General features: G+C 34.4%; 3 protein-coding genes across 8 annotated transcripts; 2 read left to right on the top strand and 1 right to left on the bottom strand.

The window, feature by feature from the left end:
- Positions 1-3,434: 3,434 nt before the first annotated feature.
- LOC108198429 (tetrahydroberberine oxidase) lies at positions 3,435-5,072 on the top strand. Its single transcript, XM_017366184.1, has one exon. The coding sequence runs from the start codon at positions 3,435-3,437 to the stop codon at positions 5,070-5,072; it is 1,638 nt and encodes a 545-aa protein (XP_017221673.1).
- Positions 5,073-8,758: 3,686 nt separating this feature from the next.
- LOC108199749 (serine/threonine-protein phosphatase PP1) lies at positions 8,759-14,264 on the top strand. The gene is made up of 4 exons (XM_017367702.2): positions 8,759-9,203; positions 11,632-12,191; positions 12,274-12,495; positions 13,868-14,264. The coding sequence occupies exons 1-4, from the start codon at positions 9,029-9,031 to the stop codon at positions 13,871-13,873; spliced, it is 963 nt and encodes a 320-aa protein (XP_017223191.1). The 5' UTR covers positions 8,759-9,028; the 3' UTR covers positions 13,874-14,264.
- An 847-nt stretch (positions 14,265-15,111) lies between these two features.
- LOC108199533 (cryptochrome-1) lies at positions 15,112-23,199 on the bottom strand. Of its 6 annotated transcripts, none has more exons than XM_064082835.1 (6): positions 23,126-23,199; positions 22,206-22,595; positions 18,591-18,812; positions 17,676-18,382; positions 16,091-16,739; positions 15,112-15,453 (listed from the first exon to the last, which is right to left on the bottom strand). In XM_064082835.1, exons 2-5 carry the CDS (start codon positions 22,516-22,518, stop codon positions 16,092-16,094), a joined length of 1,890 nt encoding a protein of 629 aa, XP_063938905.1. In that variant the 5' UTR covers positions 22,519-22,595; positions 23,126-23,199; the 3' UTR covers positions 15,112-15,453; position 16,091. The 6 variants fall into 6 exon arrangements, with proteins under 6 accessions (XP_063938905.1, XP_017222868.1, XP_063938906.1 ...); XM_017367379.2 differs by lacking the exon at positions 23,126-23,199 and adding an exon at positions 22,695-23,070; XM_064082836.1 differs by lacking the exon at positions 23,126-23,199 and adding an exon at positions 22,922-22,939.
- Between the last annotated feature and the right edge of the window lie 168 nt (positions 23,200-23,367).

The raw sequence follows: 23,367 nt of genomic DNA, 5'->3' as shown, positions 1-23,367 counted from the left end.
AGGAAATTAATTAAAGTCTCAACCAAAGATGGATCTTTGGTGAGACACGAAGGAAAAAAATAATATACCAAAAATATAAAATAACAATTTTTACCAAGCCAACAAAATGACACATAATTACAGCCAACAAAGTGGCACATATCGCAGCCAACAAAGTGGCACATAATTGCCCCTTACAAGCCAATAATATGTCATCAATTATGGCCACCCATAAATGGCACAAAATTAGCCATCAATAGAGGCACAATTAACATACTAACCGATTAAATGAGAATCAAGACATTTTCAAAAAAATTCAAATAATTTCCATTTGTACAAATGAATCAACTTTAAAATGATAAAGGAAATTTCAATTAAAGAAATTCAAATTTTTATACAATGTACTTGGAATCTAAGTAAAACATCAATCATTAAATTTTCTATAGCAATTACTAAAATGGTTAATATCAAAATTTAAAATATAAACACATGAGTCGATCACTATAAAAGGAAATAATATTGCATGATAAAATTTGTCTCTATTGTAATCGAAAAAAATTAGAAATTTAATGCAGACAATTAAACCCGAAAATTAAATACAATTTTATAAAACCGAAATCATAAATTATGCCAAAAATTTAGTCAAAGATAATACAATCACCATCGCAAACCACCACCGCAGACCACCACCATCTCCCCGGAATCTAATATCTCGTAAGAACAACATATTAACACTAAATCAAAAATCTATGTTTGGTCAAGACTCAAGATTGCAAAGAGCTTATTCTTACGCAAGCAAATATCAAAATGCAAAAGATATATTTTACGAATAATAATATTAAGATTTGATGAACATATTTACATTATCAACGGATCACATAAACAATTAAGAGTGTGAATTAGAAAAAGTACATCTTAATTTTGTGGAGTATATTCACCTAAAATGAGTCCTTTTCAAAGATGTCCTTCCAGATGTCGGTGAGTTCGAGATCCCAATATTTGATTCAGTTGAAAACGCAAATCGGATGGATCAAATAATTTGAATAAGAGAGCAAAAGAGATCAAAACACGTTATACTAAATTTTTATCTAAACATACAAAAAAAATATACATAATTTGAGAGAGATGCACAAATAAAAGAAAGAGTCATGGAGAGAATGCTGAATAGATTGAACTTAAACTGACGCACATATGAATAGATTGAACATAAGCTGGGGGATTTTTAGTAAACCTAGATACAGTTAAGTTAGATGACTTAATCTTAGAATTAAATTTATTTTATATATGTAAAAATAATAAATATATATAATGATTTTTAAAATTTTAAATTACCCCCAAATTTTAATATTCGGTCTGATTTCAACCTATTAATCCAATTTTTGTCCAATTAGCCATCGATTTTGATTGAATTTTGCCAAATTTTATTATATTTCTAATACAAAAATAATGATAATTTAATCCAAAGAGATCAATCTGTCCCTACTCACCATAAATATTAACATGAACATTATTTGGAATTAATTTAATATTATATATATATAATATATATATAATCATTTTCAAAATTTTAAATTTCCCTCACAAATTTTGTAAATTTTAATATTCTACCTGATTTTAGTCTAATTAACCCAGTTTTGACCAAATAATCACCGATTTAACCGAATTTTACCAAATCAAATTAAAAATCCGTCTGATTATCGATTAATCAGTCAACCGACCGATTTTTAGAATATTTAATTATTATGATTTAAAAAATTATAAATATATATATTAGAATAATTATAAATATAATATATAACTATATGACAAAGACTCCAATTCAGCAAAAATGTCATTTTTTAAATTAAATTTTCAAAAATTTTAAATGGGTGGTGATTTAATTATATAATAAAATTTTAAACAGTGTATATTTTTTGTATTCATATATTAATAAATATCATAATAGTGAGGATATGTTTACATATAGACATCATATAATATAACTTAAAATATAAATAAATGTACAATCCAAATTACTTTTATAATACAAATAATTTTAATTTAAAAATGATGAACATATATAATAAAATAATTTAAAACAGCTCGTGCTTTGCACGGGTTAAGAAGCTAGTTATAATAAATAAGAAGTTAATGTGACTATTTGGGAAAACTTAAAAAAAATGACTTCTTCTTTAGAGTAAAAAAATGGATTAGAAGTGATAAGTAAATAAGTTTATAATGTATGAAAAATAAGTAGAAGTCCAGAGAGAGAAGTTAGCATTCTCGACTTCTTAAAAATGCTTTTACTTATTTACACAAACGAGTCAAAAAAAATAGAAGCAAAAAACAGCTTCCACTTCTAATAAATAAACAAAGATAATAATATTTGTGTTTGGCGGGTACATGACTTTTAACTTTCTATAGAAATTTCTTAGTGGGTGTTTGGCAGGGCTTTTAAGCCCCGTTTGTGGATTTTTAAGTTGAAAGCACTTATTCGTACCGTTTTTGTAAAAAGTCGAGAAACACTTATAAAAAGTTACGATTCCTAACTTTTGTTTCATTACTTCTACTTTTTTGTCAAACACTTTAATCACTTATAAGTCTTAACTAACTTCTAACTTCTACTTAACTTTTTTATATTAAGCAAAAACACTTATTTTAAGTTCACTCAAACGGCCTCTTTTAATAAAATGCTAAGGAACAAGAGGGAAAATAGGCACGTAACTTATCATGTTGTGTGAGTATTCACATTTTGCTGAAAGTTGCTCTCTTTTTATTTTGTCAAACAAACAATTTAATTCTATATAGTTTTTGAAAATTTGAATTCTCGAAAATTTACAGGCTTCTAAGAACGATACATTGAACCATAATCTTAAACAAAAATAAGAACTTATTCGAGTTTTTTAACTAGAAGAGCTTATTTGCTAAACATGTACTCCCTCCGTCCCCTTTTACTTGTCCCTTTTGAAAAAATAACGCATCTTAAGAAAATGTTAGGTGGATATCTTGTTTTCATACATATCCCTAATAAATGTAATGAATTAGATAGAGTTGTGTATATATATATGCTAGTCAAACATTGGAAGTTGTTACATTTTGAAAAAACATACAAAAAGTTGCTTTGAAAAGAGAAGTGGACAAGTAATTTGGGACAAATTTTTTTTTCTTCAAAAAGGACATGTAAAAGGGGACGGAGGGAGTATCTTTTTAGTCGCGCTGATGTTGGTACATGAGAACACAGGTTATAAAAAAAAATGCTTGGTATATACAATTTTGTACAAAAATTTGTATTTGATGACAATTGATATGTGGTGAGTTTTAATGATCTTCTACATTCACAACATGAACTGTCTCAATTAAAATATTTCACCCAATTTTTATGTCATTATGTACAAATTTTTTTGTACACATCTGTATAACACTAATCCGCTATAAATATCACAATTACCTAAACTCTTCCAGTATCATTAACAAAAATGAAAATCTCAGCTACTCTTCATCGTTCATTTGTTTTCCTCCTCTCACTCCTTCAATTAGTAGCTCCACAATATTCATCTGATTCTCGCCAACAATTCTTACAATGCCTTTCTCGCTTAACTCCAAACTCACCTTCCATATCCAACATTATCTACACTCCACAAAACTCATCTTACAATTCTGTCTTACGTTCCTCCATATGTAACCTTCGTTACGCAACTCCCAGCACTCCTAAGCCTTTTGTCATTGTCACGCCAATGCTCGATTCCCAAATCCAGACAGTCATTTACTGCTCGAAAAGACATGGAATTCAGATGAGGATCCGAGGAGGAGGACATGATTACGAGGGACTGTCTTATGTTTCGAAAGTCCCTTTCGTGTTACTTGACATGAATAACTACCGTTCGATCAATGTCGACGAGGTGGCGGCCACTGCATGGGTCCAATCCGGTGCAACATTAGGCGAATTGTACTATAACATTGCGCAGAAAAGCAGAACACTTGCGTTTCCTGGTGGCGTGTGGTACACGGTTGGTGTAACTGGACTTATAAGTGGTGGTGGATATGGCCCTTTGAGGCGGAAATATGGGCTAGCGGCTGATAATGTGGTTGATGCTCGTCTTGTTGATGTTAATGGGAGGATTTTGGATAGACAGAGTATGGGGGAAGATCTTTTTTGGGCGATCAGAGGGGGCGGGGCTTCGAGTTTTGGTGTCATTCTTTCGTGGAAGTTGAGGCTCGTTTATGTTCCAAGGAATGTGACCATTTTTCAAGTGGACAGATTTTTGGAACAAAATGCGAGTGAGATTTTGTACAAGTGGCAATTTGTTGCGCCTAGGCTACCGAAAGAAGTTGATCTCAGAGTCGCGGCATCTCCTTATTGGAAAAACATGCCTAATCCAATCCTCAGGACTGTCCTCAGTTCAGGTTCAAGATCAAATGATGGTGACAAAACGGTGAGCTTGAGATTCTATGGCTCGTTTCTTGGGCCACGAGACCAATTCTTTGCATTGATGTCGAAAAGCCTCCCTGAATTGGGTTTGAAAGAAGAAAATTTCATGGAAATGAATTATATTCAAGCATTACTCATGTCTTCCCTTTTTAGTCCCCTTGATTCCCCTACTCAACTTCTGGGGAGATCTTTATATTCCATTCCCTTTAAGGCCAAATCAACATTCGTCGAAAGGCCAATCTCGAGAGATGATTTAGATGGGATATGGAAAATTCTGCTCCAAACAGATCCACCAACAGCCAATATGCGATTCACATCTTACGGAGGCCTAATGGATGAGATTCCCGAGTCTGCAATTCCATTCCCTCATCGCGCTGGAACATTGTACATGACATACATGAGAGTCACCACCGATGGAGATGCTGCGAAATCACTGAGATGGATCAGAAACATCTACAATTACTTAATGCCGTATTCCAACCCGTTCCAAACTGCGTACGTTAATTACAATGATCTGGATTTGGGAGTGAACAACCAAAATGGTCCGACAAGCTACGAACAAGCAAGTGCATGGGGTAGAAAATATTTCAAGCAGAACTTCGACAGATTAGTCGCGGTGAAGTCGGTGGTTGATCCTGATAATTTTTTCCGGCATGAGCAAAGTATCCCTCCCCTCCCAATTTAATCGCAACATATGGAAGATCATAATCCTCATCTTCTTGTCTCGTATATTAACTAATTACAACATATATAATTGTTGGATAAATTTGACATATTGCTCTGGTAGGAAAATCAATCTAGCTATTGTTCTTCTGAATATTTCACAGGTCAAAATGGCTTCAAACCAACATACATTTTTCAAACTATAAGTCTATGTTGGCATGCTTGGATGCTTACCAAGTTGAATAGCTCTGAACAACATGCGTATGAAACTTTGTTTGTTTTCTGATTTCTTACGTGATGTATATTAGTTACCTTCTCTTCACGTATGGCAAGTTATTTTAGTCTCATCTGTATGCATAGTTAGTCATATTGCATAAACAAGGCTATTATTTTTACCTTCTAGTGCTGATAGCTTTCTCAGCGGTCAGATAAAAATCAGACAGAAAGGATTGTGAAAAGATGATTAAAAGTGAAGAAATATTATTTATATTTACCGATAGAGTTCAAGAAACTCTATGTTAAATTCTTCAAAATGAAAGATCAACTTGCTACAACTTCCGATAAGATTTATTTTTTACAAACTCAACTGCATAAACAGTAGTACTGGTATGAGAAATTAGAAAAGGAAGGGAAGAGATTAAGTGCCTGTTTGGGTGCATAATATAAGTAATTCTTTTTTCGAGAAGCCAGCTTCGGCTTTTCTTGACCCGTTTATGTAAAAAGTTGAGAAACACTTAAAAGAAGTTAAAAATGCTAACTTTTGTTTCAAGACTTCTACAGTTCTACTTATTTCTCAAACACTTTAATCACTTATAAGTCTTAACTTGCTTCAAACTTCTACTTATTTTTTTACTTTAAGCAAAAAACACTTATTTTAGGCTAGCCAAACGGCCCCAGTCCACTTTCCTCCGCTGGTCATGCTACTCGTCCAAGGCCTCGATGGTCCGTGAACACATAGGCTCAGCAGTCTGTCACAGAAACAGGTAGACAACCGCCCCACCATAAGGACAAAATGAAAAGTTATAAGACAAAGTTGAAAGGAGCAAAAGGAAAGGGGAGTAGAAGAGGTATGAGAATACACAATATATAGACACTACACGCCCCATGCAAAGACACACACAAAAAGAGAGATATCGAGAGATCCTGAGAGAACCGATTAAGTCCTGCCTGCACCTATAATCTATATCATCAGATCTTGAGTACTTTTTTCAAGATTTTCTCTAATAAAGTTTTTTAAAAAAATTCTCGAGGTTTTTTCTTTTACATTTTCCCAATAAATTTCTTAAAGATATTATATCCAATAATTTTTCTACGAGAAAACATTTTCATGATAAACTATAATACTGTATTCGCAAAAGTAAGGGGCTGGTATTGTATCATGATTTTTAATGACTTTTATTGACTTTTAAAATCTAAGCGTATTCAATTACAATTTTAAATACTCTTTAAAAGTAAAGAGGTATTGTATCAGGATTTTTAAAAAATCTTTCAAAGTTTGAGGTATTGAATTACAACTTCTAAAGAGTTATTAAAAGTCAGTTGTTATTCAATATATCAATGACTTTGGTGGGAAAATATAATTGATAGATTTTTAATGACTTTCTATGGAAAATTGCATATGTTTTTTCAGAAAATTGTCAGGCCATTCTTGAAAAGATTTGACATGACTTTATCTTCCCTCAATTAACCGGTCGAGTCTCTCCAATTCATCCTCTGTGAAAAAGGTTCATTTTTTTCTCTATTATGATGCTTTATTATCATTGTGTTTGCTGTATTGCCATCAATAGTGGTAGTATTAGTGCCCGGATATTGAAAGATATTTCACTGCAGAGTACTGCTACATCAGTAATCTAGCTCTCCACACCTGGAAGATGAAAAAGAATGCATAAGGTTTATGACGAGTGACAAGTGCAACATGTGCTTTTACAAGCCACAAAGGATACGAGTAATTCACCTGTACTTGACCACTTGTTGCTTCATTAGCAAGCGTTGATTTTTAATATTACCTTCCGCACAGTAATGATACAAAGAAGAGTAAATGCTTGGGTAATGTTTTGCATAGTTTGGATTTTTTTGCCTTTTTTAAAGATAATATGATACAAGATCACAATTAACATTATGTTTATAAATATGATTCAGTAAACAGTATTATAGTATATATAATACAGCAATAATACCTTGTACTCGACTTTGTAGTCGCCAGATTTGTGAACATACACCCACTCGACTTTGTAGTCGCCAGATTTGTGAACATACACCCAACTTGGGTATAGCAGAAGATCGAGAGGGTATAGCAAAAGGTCTATAGGATTTCAGATAGGCTATTTATGATTTTAATAAAAGTCTATTAAAGTATTTCAAAGTCATGAATTTGTAAAAAAAAGTCTATTAAAGTTTTTAAAAGTCATTGTCTCGGGAGTCATGAATTATTTTTGAAATCTTAAGAAGTCAAAGAGAGTCATTAAAAGTCTATAAAATCCATTAAAGTCATCCTCCCAAAATTTGTCATTAAAAGTCATGATACAATACCAGCCTCTAAGTTTAATTTGACTTTCGTGGATTTGAAATTTCTATTACCAAATTAAGAATTTGGATTTGCAATTTTGGAAATAAAATCCCAGATTCTTGATTCAAATGAAATCCCTGTGAGCGTCTGACATTATTCTAAATCGGCAGGATTGCATTTCACATTCTTCTGTGTATTTTGTTTTTATGATGTAGTTAATTATTTTTATAATATATTTTATCGTGACTTGTAATTAAAATATCTAATGTGACTTCCTCTTTTGTGTTTAAAAATGTTGGAAGATTTTGTAATAGAATTATAACTAAAATAGTACTAAAAACAGAGAGATATTATTCATTTGCAGTAATACCTCCGTTTTATAAATTGGGACTTGGGAGGTGGTTTAAAAACACATAAACATTATAAAACATGTTTCCAATTTAGAAAACCTCTGTTTTTCAGAATAAAAAGTTTTGTAAAGTTAAAAAATTGACACTATAGTATTTTTACAATAATAGAAAATTGGAAAAAAGAAATTCTTAACCTAAATAATTTTTCAAAATAAGTGAAATAAGCGGGGTTTGAAAGATGAGTTGGTTTATCGTTTGAGTGAGCTTAACATAAGTGTTTCTTGCTTAAAATAAAAAAGTGGAGCAGAAGTTAGAAGTAAGTTAAGACTTATAAGTGATTAAAGTGTTTGGGAAATAAATAGAAACCCTGAAACAAAAGCTAGCATTCCTAGCTTTTTATAAATGATTCTTGACTTTTTACACAAATTGTACGAAATAAGTGCTTCTAACTTATAAACCAGAAATCCGGCTTTTAAGCCGGAAACAAACACCCCCTAAAACTTTGATAATAGTTACTCCCTCTGTCCCAGTCAATTGTATACGTTTCTTTTTCACTGCTCGACACGCATTTTAAGGCTCTTATAAAACATAGTTCCATAACTTATTTTTCAAATTTTCTTTTTCTGTATAAAAATACAACATTTATATTTTTATACAGAAAAAGAAAATCTTAAAAATAAGTTGCGGAAGTATGTTTTATTAAAGCATTAAAATCCGTGCCGCGCCCCCGTCCCCCAATGTATACTATTGACCGGGACGGAGGGAGTAATAAATATAAATATAATAATAATAAATAATAAAAATAGAAATATCCATGGACGAGCCTAGAAAACATGAGCCCAGTCGAAGACCAGCGTTGACTTGTCCGCGTTGTTCCATATAAAATGTGTGTATAATGTACGTGCCCACCATCTCTTTTCTCTTCTTCTCAATGGAATCCCTCTTTCTCACTTTTATCATGAGCGGCTAATCCACCGATAGAAACGAATGTTTTAAAACCCCAATTCCATTTACACCCTCAATTCACTCCTCTTTGTTTTGCTACTTTGAGTACTAATTTCAACAAACCCAGCTTTATCTTTCTTTTTCTACCCTTTTCTTGAACCCCTCTTGAGTTCGAGGATGGAAGCGGCGGCTCTTGATGGGATAATTAATAGGTTGCTTGAAGTGAGAGGCAAGCCGGGGAAACAAGTGCAGCTGTCGGAGTCTGAAATTAGGCAGCTTTGTATTCAGAGTAAAGATGTGTTTATGCAGCAGCCTAATTTGTTGGAGCTTGAGGCTCCTATCAAGATCTGTGGTATATTTTTTGGGTTTTTTGTTGGTGATTTTGTGTTTTTTTTTGTGGGTTTTTGGTTTTGTGAAATGGGGTTTTGTGAATTTGTGTTGTTCTTGTTGACGTGGGTTTTGGGGGTTTTGAGATTTTTGGATTGTGGGTCTGTGAGAATTTATGTGGGGTTTTGATGTTATGTTATGATTATGGTTTGTTTGGTTGGTTTGTTGATTATTTGCTCTGTGTGTTATTGATTGTGTATTTATGTTTGTGTTTTGTTGGAACTAGTAATGTGTGGTAGAAGTACTGATTTGAGCTGCTAAGATATGGTGGGCACATAGAAACTTATGAAGGTTGTTGCGGTTGGAGATGGTAATAGGTCAATTTAAATGTCGTGTGGAACTGTCCATCGAATGTTATACTCGATTGGACTTTTTATTTCTGTAACTAACTTTTTTAAGTTTATTTGTTCGTAATTAGGGGATTATGGGACTTGAATGCTTTGTGTTGGAATTTGCTAGTTCTTTGTTGTTTGTGCAGATGTCTTTTTTATGTTTAACGTAGTTGGTACTTTCTAAATGAGCTTACTTGAACTGGGCTGTTAAAATCTAAATTACAATGTTTTGTGTTCATCTCTTCTTTGGAATGTCACAGCAGATTGTAAAACATGGTTGAGAGCTTCTGTATAGGTTTATAGTTGGGATAGTCATCAATTTTATTTGCTGCTGAAGGATGACGTAAATTCAAATTTTGTTTTCTTCTTGTTCTAAGTTGATGAGCAATTTTGACTAACTAGTTGTATTCATACCCTTTTTTGAATTTCAGTATGAAGTTTAAGGTTTTTGTATATTTGTGTGAAATTAGATATGACAAGATATGCAAGTATCTCATGTCTATCTACTTTGGGAAGTCGTGTCAGATTGCAAAATATGGTATAGAACAGATATTTTTGATAATCGACAGTCTAGGCAAACTAAGTAATTGTGCTCCATTTCTTGCCGACAGATGACGTTAACAAACCATCAGCTAAGCATATAAAAGAGCCGTTTCCTTGTAAAAGTATAGAAATTCATGGCATTTAGTGTGAATATAACTTCTAAATTTGTACTTTTTGATAAGTTTGTATCATCCAGGTACAGAATGTGAAGCCAGTCTAATATCAGTTTTGTTGTATTGTTGTTTTTTTATTATAAGTTTTTATGGGTAATTTCTGATTAGCCAATCAACTAGAGGTCAATTGGTACTCATTAGGGGTAGTGCGGGAGTGGTTGGGTTGAGCCTTAAAATGTGCAAAAAATTATTTTCACCTAGAGACATTAAATGATATGCCCCTTTTAGACTTACTGGCATGCTTAACGTAGTTGGTGCTTTCTAAATGAGCTTCCTTGAACTGGGCTGTTAAAATTAAATTACAATGTTTTGTGTTCATCTCTTCTTTGGTATGTCACAGCAGATTACAAGATATGGTTGAGAGCTTCTGCATAGGTTTATAGTTGGGATAGTCATCAATTTTATATGCTGCTGAAGGATGACGTAAATTCAGATTTTGTTTTCTTCTTGTTCTAAGTTGATGAGCAATTTTGACCAACTAAATTGTATTCATACCCTTTTTTAACTTTCAGTATGAAGTCTAAGGTTTTTGTATATTTGTGTGAAATTAGATGCGACAAGATATGCAAGTACGTCATGTCTATCTACTTTGGAAAGTCGTGTCAGATTGCAAAATATGGTGGAGAACATATATTTGATAATTGATAGTCTAGGCAGACTAAGTAAGTGTGCTCCATTTGTTGCCGACAGATGACGTTAAACAAACCATCAGCTACGGCATATAAAAGAGCTGTTTCCTTGTATAATAATAGAAATTCATGGCATTTTGTGTAAATATAGCTTTTTATACTTTTTGATAAGTTTGTATCATCCAGGTACAGAATGTGAAGCCAGTCTAATATCAGTTTTGTTGTATTGTTGTTTTCTTGTTATAAGTTTTTATGGGTAATTTCTGACTAGCCAATCAACTAGAGGTCAATTGGTATTAGGGGTTGTGCGGGAGAGGTCGGGTTGAGCCTTAAAATGTGCATTAAATTATTTTCACCTAGAGACGTTAAATAATATGCCCCTTTTAGACTTACTGTCATCTTTACTCCGTGTATATAACATGCTGTCAAATCTTACAATGTATAGTGTCATGTAATGCACGAGACGGGAAAAATCAAAACATGCAACTTTTCTTGTTTCTTTATTAGGTCATCCCATGAATGAAGATATTCTTCCTTATATGTATACCTAACATTATGGAGGACTTTAATATGTCCTTAAATAATGGTACAGTATTATTGATAATATGTACAAACTTCTCCACTGAAGTGTTACACAGATATAGAACACATTCTTTAATTTGTACAGGTCCTAGAATTGTGCATTCTTATAATACATCGTCTTTACATTTCCACAGGAGATATACATGGTCAGTATTCTGATCTACTGAGGCTTTTTGAGTATGGTGGTTTACCTCCCAAATCCAACTACTTATTCTTGGGGGATTATGTTGACCGTGGGAAACAAAGTCTGGAAACAATATGCCTTCTCCTTGCATTTAAGATAAAGTATCCAGAGAACTTTTTCCTGTTGAGGGGCAACCATGAATGTGCCTCTGTTAATCGTATATATGGATTCTATGATGAGTGTAAGCGAAGATTCAATGTGAGGCTCTGGAAAGTATTCACAGATTGTTTTAACTGCTTACCTGTGGCTGCTCTCATTGATGAAAAGATACTATGTATGCATGGGGGCCTTTCTCCAGACTTGACTCATTTGGATCAAATCAGGAACTTAAAGCGGCCAACGGATGTGCCAGATAGTGGATTGCTCTGTGATCTACTGTGGTCAGACCCTACTAACGATGTAAAGGGATGGGGAATGAATGATAGGGGGGTTTCCTTTACCTTTGGAGCTGATAAGGTGACGGAATTTCTTCAGAAGCTGGATCTTGACCTTATATGCCGCGCTCACCAGGTCGATATTGGGTCTTTTTATGTATTTATATGTCACCAGAAGTCAGGATCCCAGTTTCTTTACGCTCACTTCTTCTTTGCAGGTTGTAGAAGATGGATATGAATTTTTTGCGGATAGACAACTCGTAACTATATTTTCAGCTCCTAATTACTGTGGAGAATTTGATAATGCTGGTGCTATGATGAGTGTGGATGAGACATTGATGTGCTCGTTCCAAATATTAAAGCCTGCAGAAAAGAAGCCAAAATTTGGGTTTGGAAGTACTACAACGACTAAGCAAGGAAGCCCTTTTATTAAAAACAAGGTATATTTTCTTTTAAGTAAGAAGTTAGTTTGAGGTACTTTTTCAGCGACTTCATTTTATTAAACTTTTTTGATAAAATTTACCCATAAGTCATAAATTACCCATAAGTTTTATTTATATTATTACATTTTTGATAACCCATAAGTTATTAATTAGTCAAAATTATCAAGACATGTTAAACTCCTAGCTTATTGCATTAAGTCACGTTAAGTCATAAGTCACAATCTTAAGCTCAGACAAACAGGCTATTAATATACCAAGTGAAATGATAGTGCCAGTGATGCATGTAAATTAGAAACTAGCCTGTTTTGTTGTGTGGAAAGGAAAATGTAGGGAAAAGACCAAAAGTTAGAATATATGAAAGTGAAGGGACGAAAAGATGTGAAGACAATTTTCTGTGATAATATTTGTGAAGATAGTTAGAAAGAAGGAAGAAGCATTTATTGTCGGTTGTCATATTGGTGGGTTCAAGCTTTACTTAAGAAAGAAGACGGGTTGTAAAACCGAAAGAGCATCCATTGTCATAGTGGCGGGGTTAAGATCACTTTAAGAATTCAAAGACATGAATAAATTGGCCATAATGGTAGGAAGAATTTCATGATTCCTTCAACCAATTGTAGGTTGGAGGATAAGTCATTAGCCTTTTGGAGTCTGAGATTTTTAACCATAATTTACTTGCTGAGAAATATTTGTTTGCTTCAAACCAGTGACTGCTATTACTTCTAATGAGTCAATATAAATTATTCTGGATGCATACATGTGTTTTTTTCCGGGTCTCTGCTGCAATGATAAGTATATGTGCTTACATCCATGAATATTATTGTAGTTACTTTTGCATAGTTTGAATGTCATCCATATCATATGGGCTTCAGTCCAAACCTCTAGAGATTTGGTTGGTATGTAATTTAACATTGTCAACAAAATCAATGGAGAAAAGTTGGAGTTGAGAGAGAAGAGTAGCACCAAAAATTAGGAGGTGCAAATTATATGATGAGCTTCTAAAAAAGGAGTAGCATTCCCACTCAAATTAGGGGTTTAGTGCAGATTAGAATATTAGGAATGGGAAGGAGGAAGGAATGAAATTTTTTAATGTTTGCCTGTACACTAGTGCGAAATTTATCCTTTTTGTAAATTTCATACACCCCAACCACACCCAATGTTATTGAATCAGCGATCCCCTTATAATCATTAGTTTTTCCTTTTCTCTAGTGCTTTTAAGTGTTGCTATAGAAGCATGTGCAACCCGTCCTTGCCTAGTGCTGCACTGCTGCTTAAAGCTTAAAGATGCTAGCACTGCTGGGCAAAATATATTTCAATACTGAATTTTAGTACTATGCTTTACTAATATGTAGTTTTTTTTGTGGGTGCGAAGGTATGATGAACATCTTAATGTATATCCGATGTCTCTTAAGGATGCTGTTTGGGATCTGTGGTACATAGAGAAAGCCTTTTGTCAAAGAAACTGGAGTTTTCTTGCTTGAAGATCAGATCACCGGAAGCACTCTTTGGCAGATTGAAATATAGCACAAACCTCCTGATGATAGACAGAGTTGGAGGGTTGTAATTAGCGTTTCTTTTTCAATGTTTGCAAATTGCTTTGGCAAGGGACAAAGATCGTCTACCCTGACAAGAAAACTGTTGTGTTTTTTTTTTCTTTTTGAAGTTAAATGATAATGGGGAAATCAAAACATTGTTAGGAACTAAAGTTTAGGCTGTTGATGCTGTGCTTTGCACTTTAATGTGATGCATGTGGTCACTGTTTGTCCTAATGTTTATAATTTACTCATCATAGATTACTCAGGTAATCACTTAAAAGCAGGCATCTTCTAGCAAACCCATTTACCCCGAGTTTTTTGGTTTTTGAAGCCAGTCCATCCTCCCGAAAGCAGAGCTTCAGTCTTCAAAAGGGTAAGATGTTTACAGGTTCTTGATTTTTCTGATTCTGCAATAGATGAGTGACAGTCTCTGGTTTGTTTTTTGAGAGGATAGTTGTCTAATCTTTCTTTCATGGTGATCATGAATTGGTCTTCCGATAATATAATACATGTTAATGTTGCACATTTAGGATGGATATTGAAATAGATGAGGTCGTTTGGAATCCATTTGCATATTATCAAAATTGAGTTGATGATCCATTGTAGCCTGTCTTCTGCAGTTAACAATCTCAATGATGATGTCTTGCAAAAGCATTGATCACTTGGTTAAAATTTTGAAAGAGCAAAATATAAATGCTAGATTAAAAGATGGACTGAAAGTGGCTGTTGAAAATCGGTGAGTTCTTTGACAAATAATCAGCTCAATATTGTACCCAATAGCAAAATAATCAGCTCAATATTGTACCCAAATTGCTATTTGTCGACGGGGATTTGGATCGTGGGTTGAATTGAGAATCGGAAATGGGTATCCTCGAAAGTGTAAAAAGAATTTCGATGGGTATCCTCGAGAGTGTAAAAAATGATTTACCGTGCAAGTGGGACTGGTGTTCTTAAATTGTTTTTTAAAAAAAACCTAACACATGAGTTTGATATTTGGATCCCAGTTAAAAAAATTTAATAATGAAGCAGACACCTCGTCAGTAACCAGCACTAGTTTATAATGAGACTGAACCATACAAAGTCTGCTAAAAGTCTAACTTTCCATTAAGCACATTCTGCATATGTTCTACAAACATGTAAATTATACCATATGTAATATACAGAATCACTGTATTTGAATACATTGTGTCACTTATTACTACTGAAAACATCCACAATGTCAAACACAAAGGCATTGCTGCATATTTGGTTCCGTCTTGCTACTCAAATTTGAATGATACAACACACTGGACCGTGTAATCAACAGAATAAATATACACAACCTCACAGCTGGGAAAGAGAAGCAACTCCAACAATCCTTTTCTTTCCGTGCATACACGGCTAAGAGGAAATCAGATGCTAAACCATCATACTCCCACGTATCCTGCACATCAATGCAACGTACTGCACTTACATTTTACAAAGATGACAAGTTTCAAGAAAGACCAAGATCAGATGGAGTATTGCGTAGTGAGCTCATAACCTACTTCAACAAAAAAAAAAAATTACATGGGATACATTACAGAGGACTTAATTTGGAAAGAGCGGTTGGGAAAAATGTCATTACCCTTATGAAATCCTGAACTGAATAAAAAGGACAGTAGTGCAACCGAATAAGAACCCTGTCCTCCAGGACTGGAGGTTTTTTGACATGCATATTTGTCTATATCTGGTCTTTCTTTAACTTTCTCATGGAAAGATTTCCTTATGGTGTTATGTAATATGTTCCCTCCACTTTATTCTAATGAAGCTGTTGGGTAAATCACACTAGAACAGTAATATAGATTCTATTACGAAGGAGATCAAATTGCGAGCAAAGATATTATAAAGGCAAACATGACCTGCAAAGTCTATGAACTATAACCTTATAAGGGGGCTCGTATTCTAGGTTTATTTAGTCCTGCACATTACATGTCAATAAATATAAACATTCTGTAAGAGAAACCTATCGTGCAAGTTACAGATATAAGAAACTCGTGGAAACATAAGCTCTAAGCCATAAACAATGGCAAGTTACTTACCTTAATTGCCTGAACTATTCTCCATATCTATTTCTACATTGGATGGCTGCTTTAGATCAGAAGATACTGAAGAGGACTGGGGAACCGAAAAGGAAGTCCTGCTACAAGTTGTCTGCTTCTTTGATGAAGACGACACAGCTGTGGAGCACAAGTCATCATCCATCTTTGATGTTTCACCTTCACTATTACTTATTTTCATGTTCTTTTTAAGATTTCCTTCTTCAACAGGGAGTAATCGCTTGCGACTAGAGAAGCCAGTCTTAAAATTTTGCATTGAAGGTACCTGCTGATCGTGAGAAGAAGTCGCAGAGCAAGGAGCCCTCTCCTTAAGAACAACCTTTGGAATTGCTAAATTGTCAATACAGTCAGAGTTATCCCCAACAACTTCATCATTTCCACCAGATTTCTCCGCTCTTGAAACAACTTCTCTTTCCCGCAAAATCTGTAAAGCGTCAGATAAACGGTCTCTTGCCAAGTCAATGTCAACAATAGGTACTGGATAGTTCAATCCCAATTCCACCCCTGCAGATCTAAGTACACTAGGAGGTGCATCCCAGGGATGATGGATCCAATCAGAGGGCATTCTTGCTAGCTCAGGCAGCCATTGCCTCACATATTCACCCTCAGGGTCAAATTTAAATCCCTGGACCTGTATTGTAATTAAGTTATGAGATCCGAGGTTTCAGTAAATAGCACCATAAACTCGATTATTTAGATCCATAGAATTGTAGCCTAGTGGAGACCCTCCACCTTTGGTAACAAGAGGTTGAGGTCTTAGGGGAGACACATGTCTGCTTGAGTATTTGAATTTCTTGTAATTGACCTTACCCAAAAAAGATAAACACAGCTACTGTATTCGTAAGAGTATAGCTAATAATGACATCAAGAAGAAGATGACAATTTACTACAAATTTATTTGTGGTTTTTTGAGAATTATGAGCAAGTCATCTACTTAGTCAAAACTGAAAATGGAAGGAAAAGGAGAAAAAGCAATTATCTAGGTACTTGCAGAAAACCTCACCGTACAGTAACTTACAAATAAATATGCTAGTACTGAATGCTGTTTATAAATTTTATTAAAAATTAGCCTCATATTGAATTAATTAATTTTTTTTACAGGTTTTCTAGTGTGTGCCCATGGGCACACACTAACAACCACTTTTTGAGTAGGTGGAGGACTTCTATTGGCTAAATCTCATTAATAATCATGGCCCCCCTGCATATGCACAAAAAACATGACCAGTAAAAACCCTCCATTTCACAAAATGTAGTTGTTAGTGTGTGCCCATGGGCACACACCAGAAAGACCTTTTGTTTTATATAATTAAACACACAAACACCCCTTTTCTTTGACAAAATTTGAGCAAGGGAGTTACCACTATACTAAGGGAGAATCCTTTGGTCTACTTGCATTTAAATGATTTTATAGCAATAATAAATGGAACAGTTCTTTGAGGTATATGATGATAGCACAACTATATAGGTACCAAGACATATAGACCTTCTTTCGTAGTTTTGGCTAACACCTTGTGTACATGTCAACAGGTATTAATTAATATTCTACAGAAAAGAAATCACAATTCACCTGTGGGCTATCTAGACGCTCAAGCTCATGTCCGTCTGGCAAACTCCCTGATATGTATTGCCAACCAAGTATATCACTTTCCAAATCTGCATCCAGAAGTGTATCCCAGAAGTACTTCATTCCCCATTGCCATGGTAGAAGCAGAAATTTTACAAAAAAACTGGAAACGATCACTCTTATTCTATTGTGCATCCACCCTGTTGCCCAAAGCTCTCTCATACCAGCATCAACTAATGGATAACCAGTACGACCCTGTCTCCAAGCCTTGAAATGGTCCTGATTCGCTTGCCAAGGGAAAAACTTCAGGTTGCTTAGCAATGATCTTTCATGAGTAAATGGGTAGTTAAAACAAATGTAACGAGAATATTCTCGAAACCCAATAGCCCGAAGAAACAGGGAAACGCTCTCTTGTCCAACACTATTTGCTTCTTTTGTCCACAATATCTGCTTCATACGTACACAGTGGAACACTCTCCTCACACTCAATTCCCCAAAATGAAGATATGGTGAGAAGAGTGATGTCGAGTTCCCTGCAACTGTTACCCTATCCTTTGAGTAGTCAATCAGATTGTGTTCAACAAATGTGTTTAGAGCCTTATCGGCATTGCTCCAACCTGGAGACCATCCTCTGCCTAATAGAGCATTGCTAGATTTTTCCATTTCATTTTCCAGACCCAGGTCCTCAATTGAGCAATCGCTTACTATTCCTGTAATTTGCACATTAAAATCCAGTTAGATATTGCAGTTACTTATTTAGCTTTTCTTTCTTCATTTGATGCTAAAATATTTAAACTCTGAGAATGCAGTCATTTATCCCCACAACTTTGTTAACGGTCTAAACAGTAGGAGTCTTGGAAACTCAATTACAAAACAAGATGCAAGTTAGATAAACATTGCATTACACTATTAGAGTACCTTCAACTGGAACTAATTGCCATGGAGGAAGATGAGATGTCGGTTCTTTCTGCATTTTTAAGCACCTTTCCCAGTATGCATTGAAGGTTGTAAAGGCATGTCCATCATTGTCATATATTTCCCATGGTTCATACAACAAATCTCCATTATAGCTTTCCACTGATATACCAAGTTCCCCAAGCTTTTGTTTGATTGTGTGATCACGAACAAGTGAAACGGGATCTGAAAAAATAATAAAAAAATAAGAAAGACCTCAAAGGAGTATTTTATAATTAAACACGAGAAGCCTAAAATAATTCCTAAAGAGGATATTATCTCATCATCCTACCCCAGAGACCATGGGCTGGAACTCATTATTCCAATTTAGAGACTGTGATCGGGTGTGAGGGGATGTGTACTTCATAGAAGTGCCCTGCTGCTAATACTAAGATCAAGTCCATTGCTAGATGCAAAATAGCTATAGCTATAGCTATAATATAGCACAAAAAGTCTTTTTTCGTCCTAAAACACTTTTTGGTGCTAAAATAAAAGGTGCATTCCAATGTTAGTTGCACACTAGTTTCAAATTTAACCAACTCTTTTAAGTTTATCCCTACTCCATTTGTTTCTGGTATTTGCTGATGTACAATACAATACTTCCTCCGTTGAGTATGTCCCAATTATTTCTTTAACTTTCCTTTTTGGATGTCCCTTTCGATTCTTTACATTTCAAAACTTACCGAAAATAGTAAAAAATTAACAAAATCCACTACTTACTTTATACATTAATTAACAATCAGTCCCATCAATCAACTCATTTTTCTTACTTTTTCTTCCTTACTTCACTCATTTTCTTAATCTCCATGCCCAACCCAAGTGTAACCATTTGGGTGGACGGAGAGAGTAATTCTTTAACTAATTCCCTTCCAATTTAGTTATTGATCAATGATGATGTGGCAAGGATGCATAAATTCTTCCTTAGTTTCAAATTTGGAACCAGGTATGTTTATCATATTTGGATCCAAATATGAAACTCCCAAGGAGCTGTGTTGTTTCATTTGGTACCAAAAAGTTGTGTTGCTTTGCCTTAGGTACCAAATTGTAGCTATAGAACCAAGAATAGCATTGCACCAGACTTGCTCTAATAGAGTAAACTTCTACCAATGGTTTCCAAAGTATCCTTGAGTACATGTTAAGACTAATAAATGGCTTAGTTGCATAAGTAAGCTAGTATTTCTTTTCTTTTTTGATAGTTCATGTTTTTTCAAGTATGGGGAGGGGAGATGAGAATTGAACTATAAAGTCTGGACCTTATCCTACCACTAGGAGCACCATTTCCACCACACAGGCATCACTTGATTTTCCAGTCCCTCTGTTTGTTTCACGGGAATGTCATCCACCGAGTCCAGGTATTATTATTATATATTTATATATTTAAAGAATGGCCATCATGGATGTGAAATTTGACGACGGATTGGCACCAATATAGACGGTGTGGGAGGTGATGGATCACTCGATCCGGTTGGTTCTGGAAGTTGTGCAGCACTTGGGGGAGATTATGGTGAGGTCTAATGCTATGGATGGTACGGAAGGGCTTGTTAAAGGTCAAAGTGTGCTCAATACTGGATCTCCAATTACCGTAAGATTTCGTATTCATCTTTCGAGTTTCAATATATATAACTGTTGATCTCTTGTCTTTATGTTAATTAGAAAATATATATTATGTGTTGTATACTTGTTTTGTACTCATTTATCAAGTTCCTAACAAATTTCTTGATTAGAAAGGTCCAATGCTTGATTTCAGAACTTGTAAACTAGCTGATCTACCTAGGCTACATATATAATACTTAGAGATAGATATGTTTTGCGGCTTGAATTATTGTAGAGTGTTGATTGTGAATGTTTTGAATACTGGATGTTCGATCACCGTACCTGAACTGATTTATGGAATTTGTATATAAACATAATGTTATATGTTTTCTGTTAGCGACTGATTTATGGTATATGCTTATATTTTGATGAATTGTACATGTTCTAGAGTTTCGATATGGTGAACTTATTTCTGAAAGTTTTAGTGTCTTGCTTAACTCCCTTCTATTTAATTATGTTGTGTATTCTCAATACAATTTATAATGTGCTACATGTTAAGGACTTAAGGGATCCCTTGTGATTTGAGGTTTACTTTGTACTATCTTTTATTATTATATTTTTTCTTTGTAAGGTTTACTAATTTAATTAAAGAACTTTATGATTATTATTTTGGGTTTAAATATTGTTTGTTTTAGGTGATGCACTTGCAATTCAGTTACATGATTTCTATTTACAGACATTAAAGTTTCATCGGCTAAATTTCCGGGGACATCTTGCATGTCCTTCGATTTTTCTCTCTCCAGATTATATTTCTTTACACTCTGACAAAAGAATGGCCAGCTCTTGTTCAAAGCCCATCTACACACTCCACCTGCCTCCCTTTAAGCTACTCAATCAGGCGTGAATAGCAGACTGAGACTTCCCCAGATTTTTACAAAGTCTAGCAGACGTGTGCAATTGATTCTACAAGGTATGAGCAAATGTTTGAACATACCTATGTTATTGCTATCCGGAGCCAGAGGTGGGGAAAGAGCAGCTGTACTGCTACTTTATCTACTCTAATTTTCTATTAAACCCTAAATTTTCTTATGGACAGATTCTCAACCAATTTTTAAGTTCAATTTTTTGGGATTATATTACCTAGCGAGGGGATGAGATTAAACTTTACCCCCAAAACTAACAAGAAAGTGATAAAAATTTGTTCATAGGATTATTTTTAGTGATCAAGTATCTGATAAAACGAGTATATTAAATAGTGAAGTCTGAAGAAAGGGATTACACTGCTTGCAAACAAACATAATCTTAAATTACAGTACTTCAAAGTTTAGCATTCTAGCAGAAAATTAACAGATTTAGCATTATATTGTGTTTACTTAAGTTTACATATAAATAGCATTATATGAGGTCAGACTTCAGAGTAGTTGAGAACACATGAAAACCCATACAGTGTAACTGTACTAGTCACATTACTGTACACGTTTTAATCTATTACAGGCATTTACCGCTTAATAAGAAAATGATCTGAAACTTCCATTCCAACTTAACATACATTACTCACATAACAATTTTTTATTTAAAGATTACAAACCAGTTTGTATGAGATAACATGCGTATGAGATGACAAGTTTGTATGAGATAACATGTCTAATCTCTTAATATCGAAAAATAATGTTGCATCCCAGTGTGGGTAAAGCATTAAACTTTCTATCACACTAGGATGATCATATTAATGACAGCATAAACTTCTACAGGTACATAACTAATTGCTGTAAAATGAGGTTGTGTATTTAAAGCTAATAATAATATAAACAAGCCAGAGCTTCCGCTGAGACCTCTTTTGATCTCTAAGTATCTTGACGCATATATAGAGTTGTTAACATATATAATGACTTGTGGCATGTTGAGTTCAGATCCCTTAAAATAAAGTGAACTTACTTCCTAAAATTAAGATATATACGTAACCACTAATAGCGCTTGAAACAAAATAGTGAGGGTCAGATAGCCAATAAGTGTAAAACAAAACAGGAGAAGCAGAACTAATCATACCATAAAGATGATTATATACTACTTTTGTTGCCCCAACAGCACTGATGCATTCCAAAAGAGCTTTAAAAGTACTTTGTGCTTTGATTAGGACAAGTTTAGCACCAAGGGACTCCATGGATTGCTGGAGATGTGCAAGAGACTGCTTGAGCCACCACCTTGAAACTCGTCCCGGGTAAAATTGCCCTTCTTCTTGTGGACACCATCTAAACACAGGCAGAATGGAACCATCTCTTGCACCGGCAACCAAGGCAGGATTGTCATCAATCCTAAGATCCCTCCGAAACCAAACAATGGTCTTACACTTCCCATCCATCTTCACCAACTTAAATCCTTCACTTCAGTATATATCTTTTCACTTCAAACTCCTCCAAATCCAAGATCAACTAAAACCTAACATTCCCATATGCAAGAACCCAAGTAAGTTTTTAGAAATGAAATGAAACCCAAAGACAAAAAATTGCAAACAAAAACTTCAATTTCAACAGCTACCTGTTATACAAGCTTAACACAGCCCAATTCTACAATTCTACCAGAAAGTTCAGATCTTTAAAAACACGACTACACCATAACAAAAGTTCAAAACTTTGACCAAATTAAGCAGATGAAAAGTCAAAAATACACAAAAGAGAGCAACCCAGATGCAGAAAACAGTTTATAACAACATCAAATAATTCAAGAAGTGTAGAAAACAGCAACTTTAATATAGTAGCACTAACTAGCAGGCAGTAGGCTTGTATGACATGAGTAAGTTGCAGAAATCCCAAAAAAAAAAAAGAAAACACATAATAAACAATAATATCCACAGGACCACCACAGACAAGTAGAAAAGAAAAAACAAATAAGTAGTAGATATAAGTCCATCTGTAATTCATTATATTGATGGTGACAGCAAAAATAGGTGAAGAGGGGTGGAATAATACACTGATTCATTGGTAGATGCCAACACAGCTCCCCCACTTCTCCTTTTATACAAATCTTCTTCTGTATTTGGACACTAGTTAACTCGTTACTGTGCTGTCATAAATTGCATGGTTATCAACTTGACTACTTGTGGTTATACTGCACTGTTTGTGCTAAGGAATTTTATAATATACAATCATGGTGCTAATTCATTTAAAAAAAGAATTATATTATGCGCATGTTTGGGCACCTCTCGTAAAAA

The sequence above is a fragment of the Daucus carota genome, chromosome 8 (genome assembly GCF_001625215.2).
Source record: "Daucus carota subsp. sativus chromosome 8, DH1 v3.0, whole genome shotgun sequence".
NCBI lineage: Eukaryota > Viridiplantae > Streptophyta > Magnoliopsida > Apiales > Apiaceae > Daucus > Daucus carota.
Note: the sequence above shows the minus strand (reverse complement) of the source record. Positions and strands in the feature narration are given on the sequence as shown.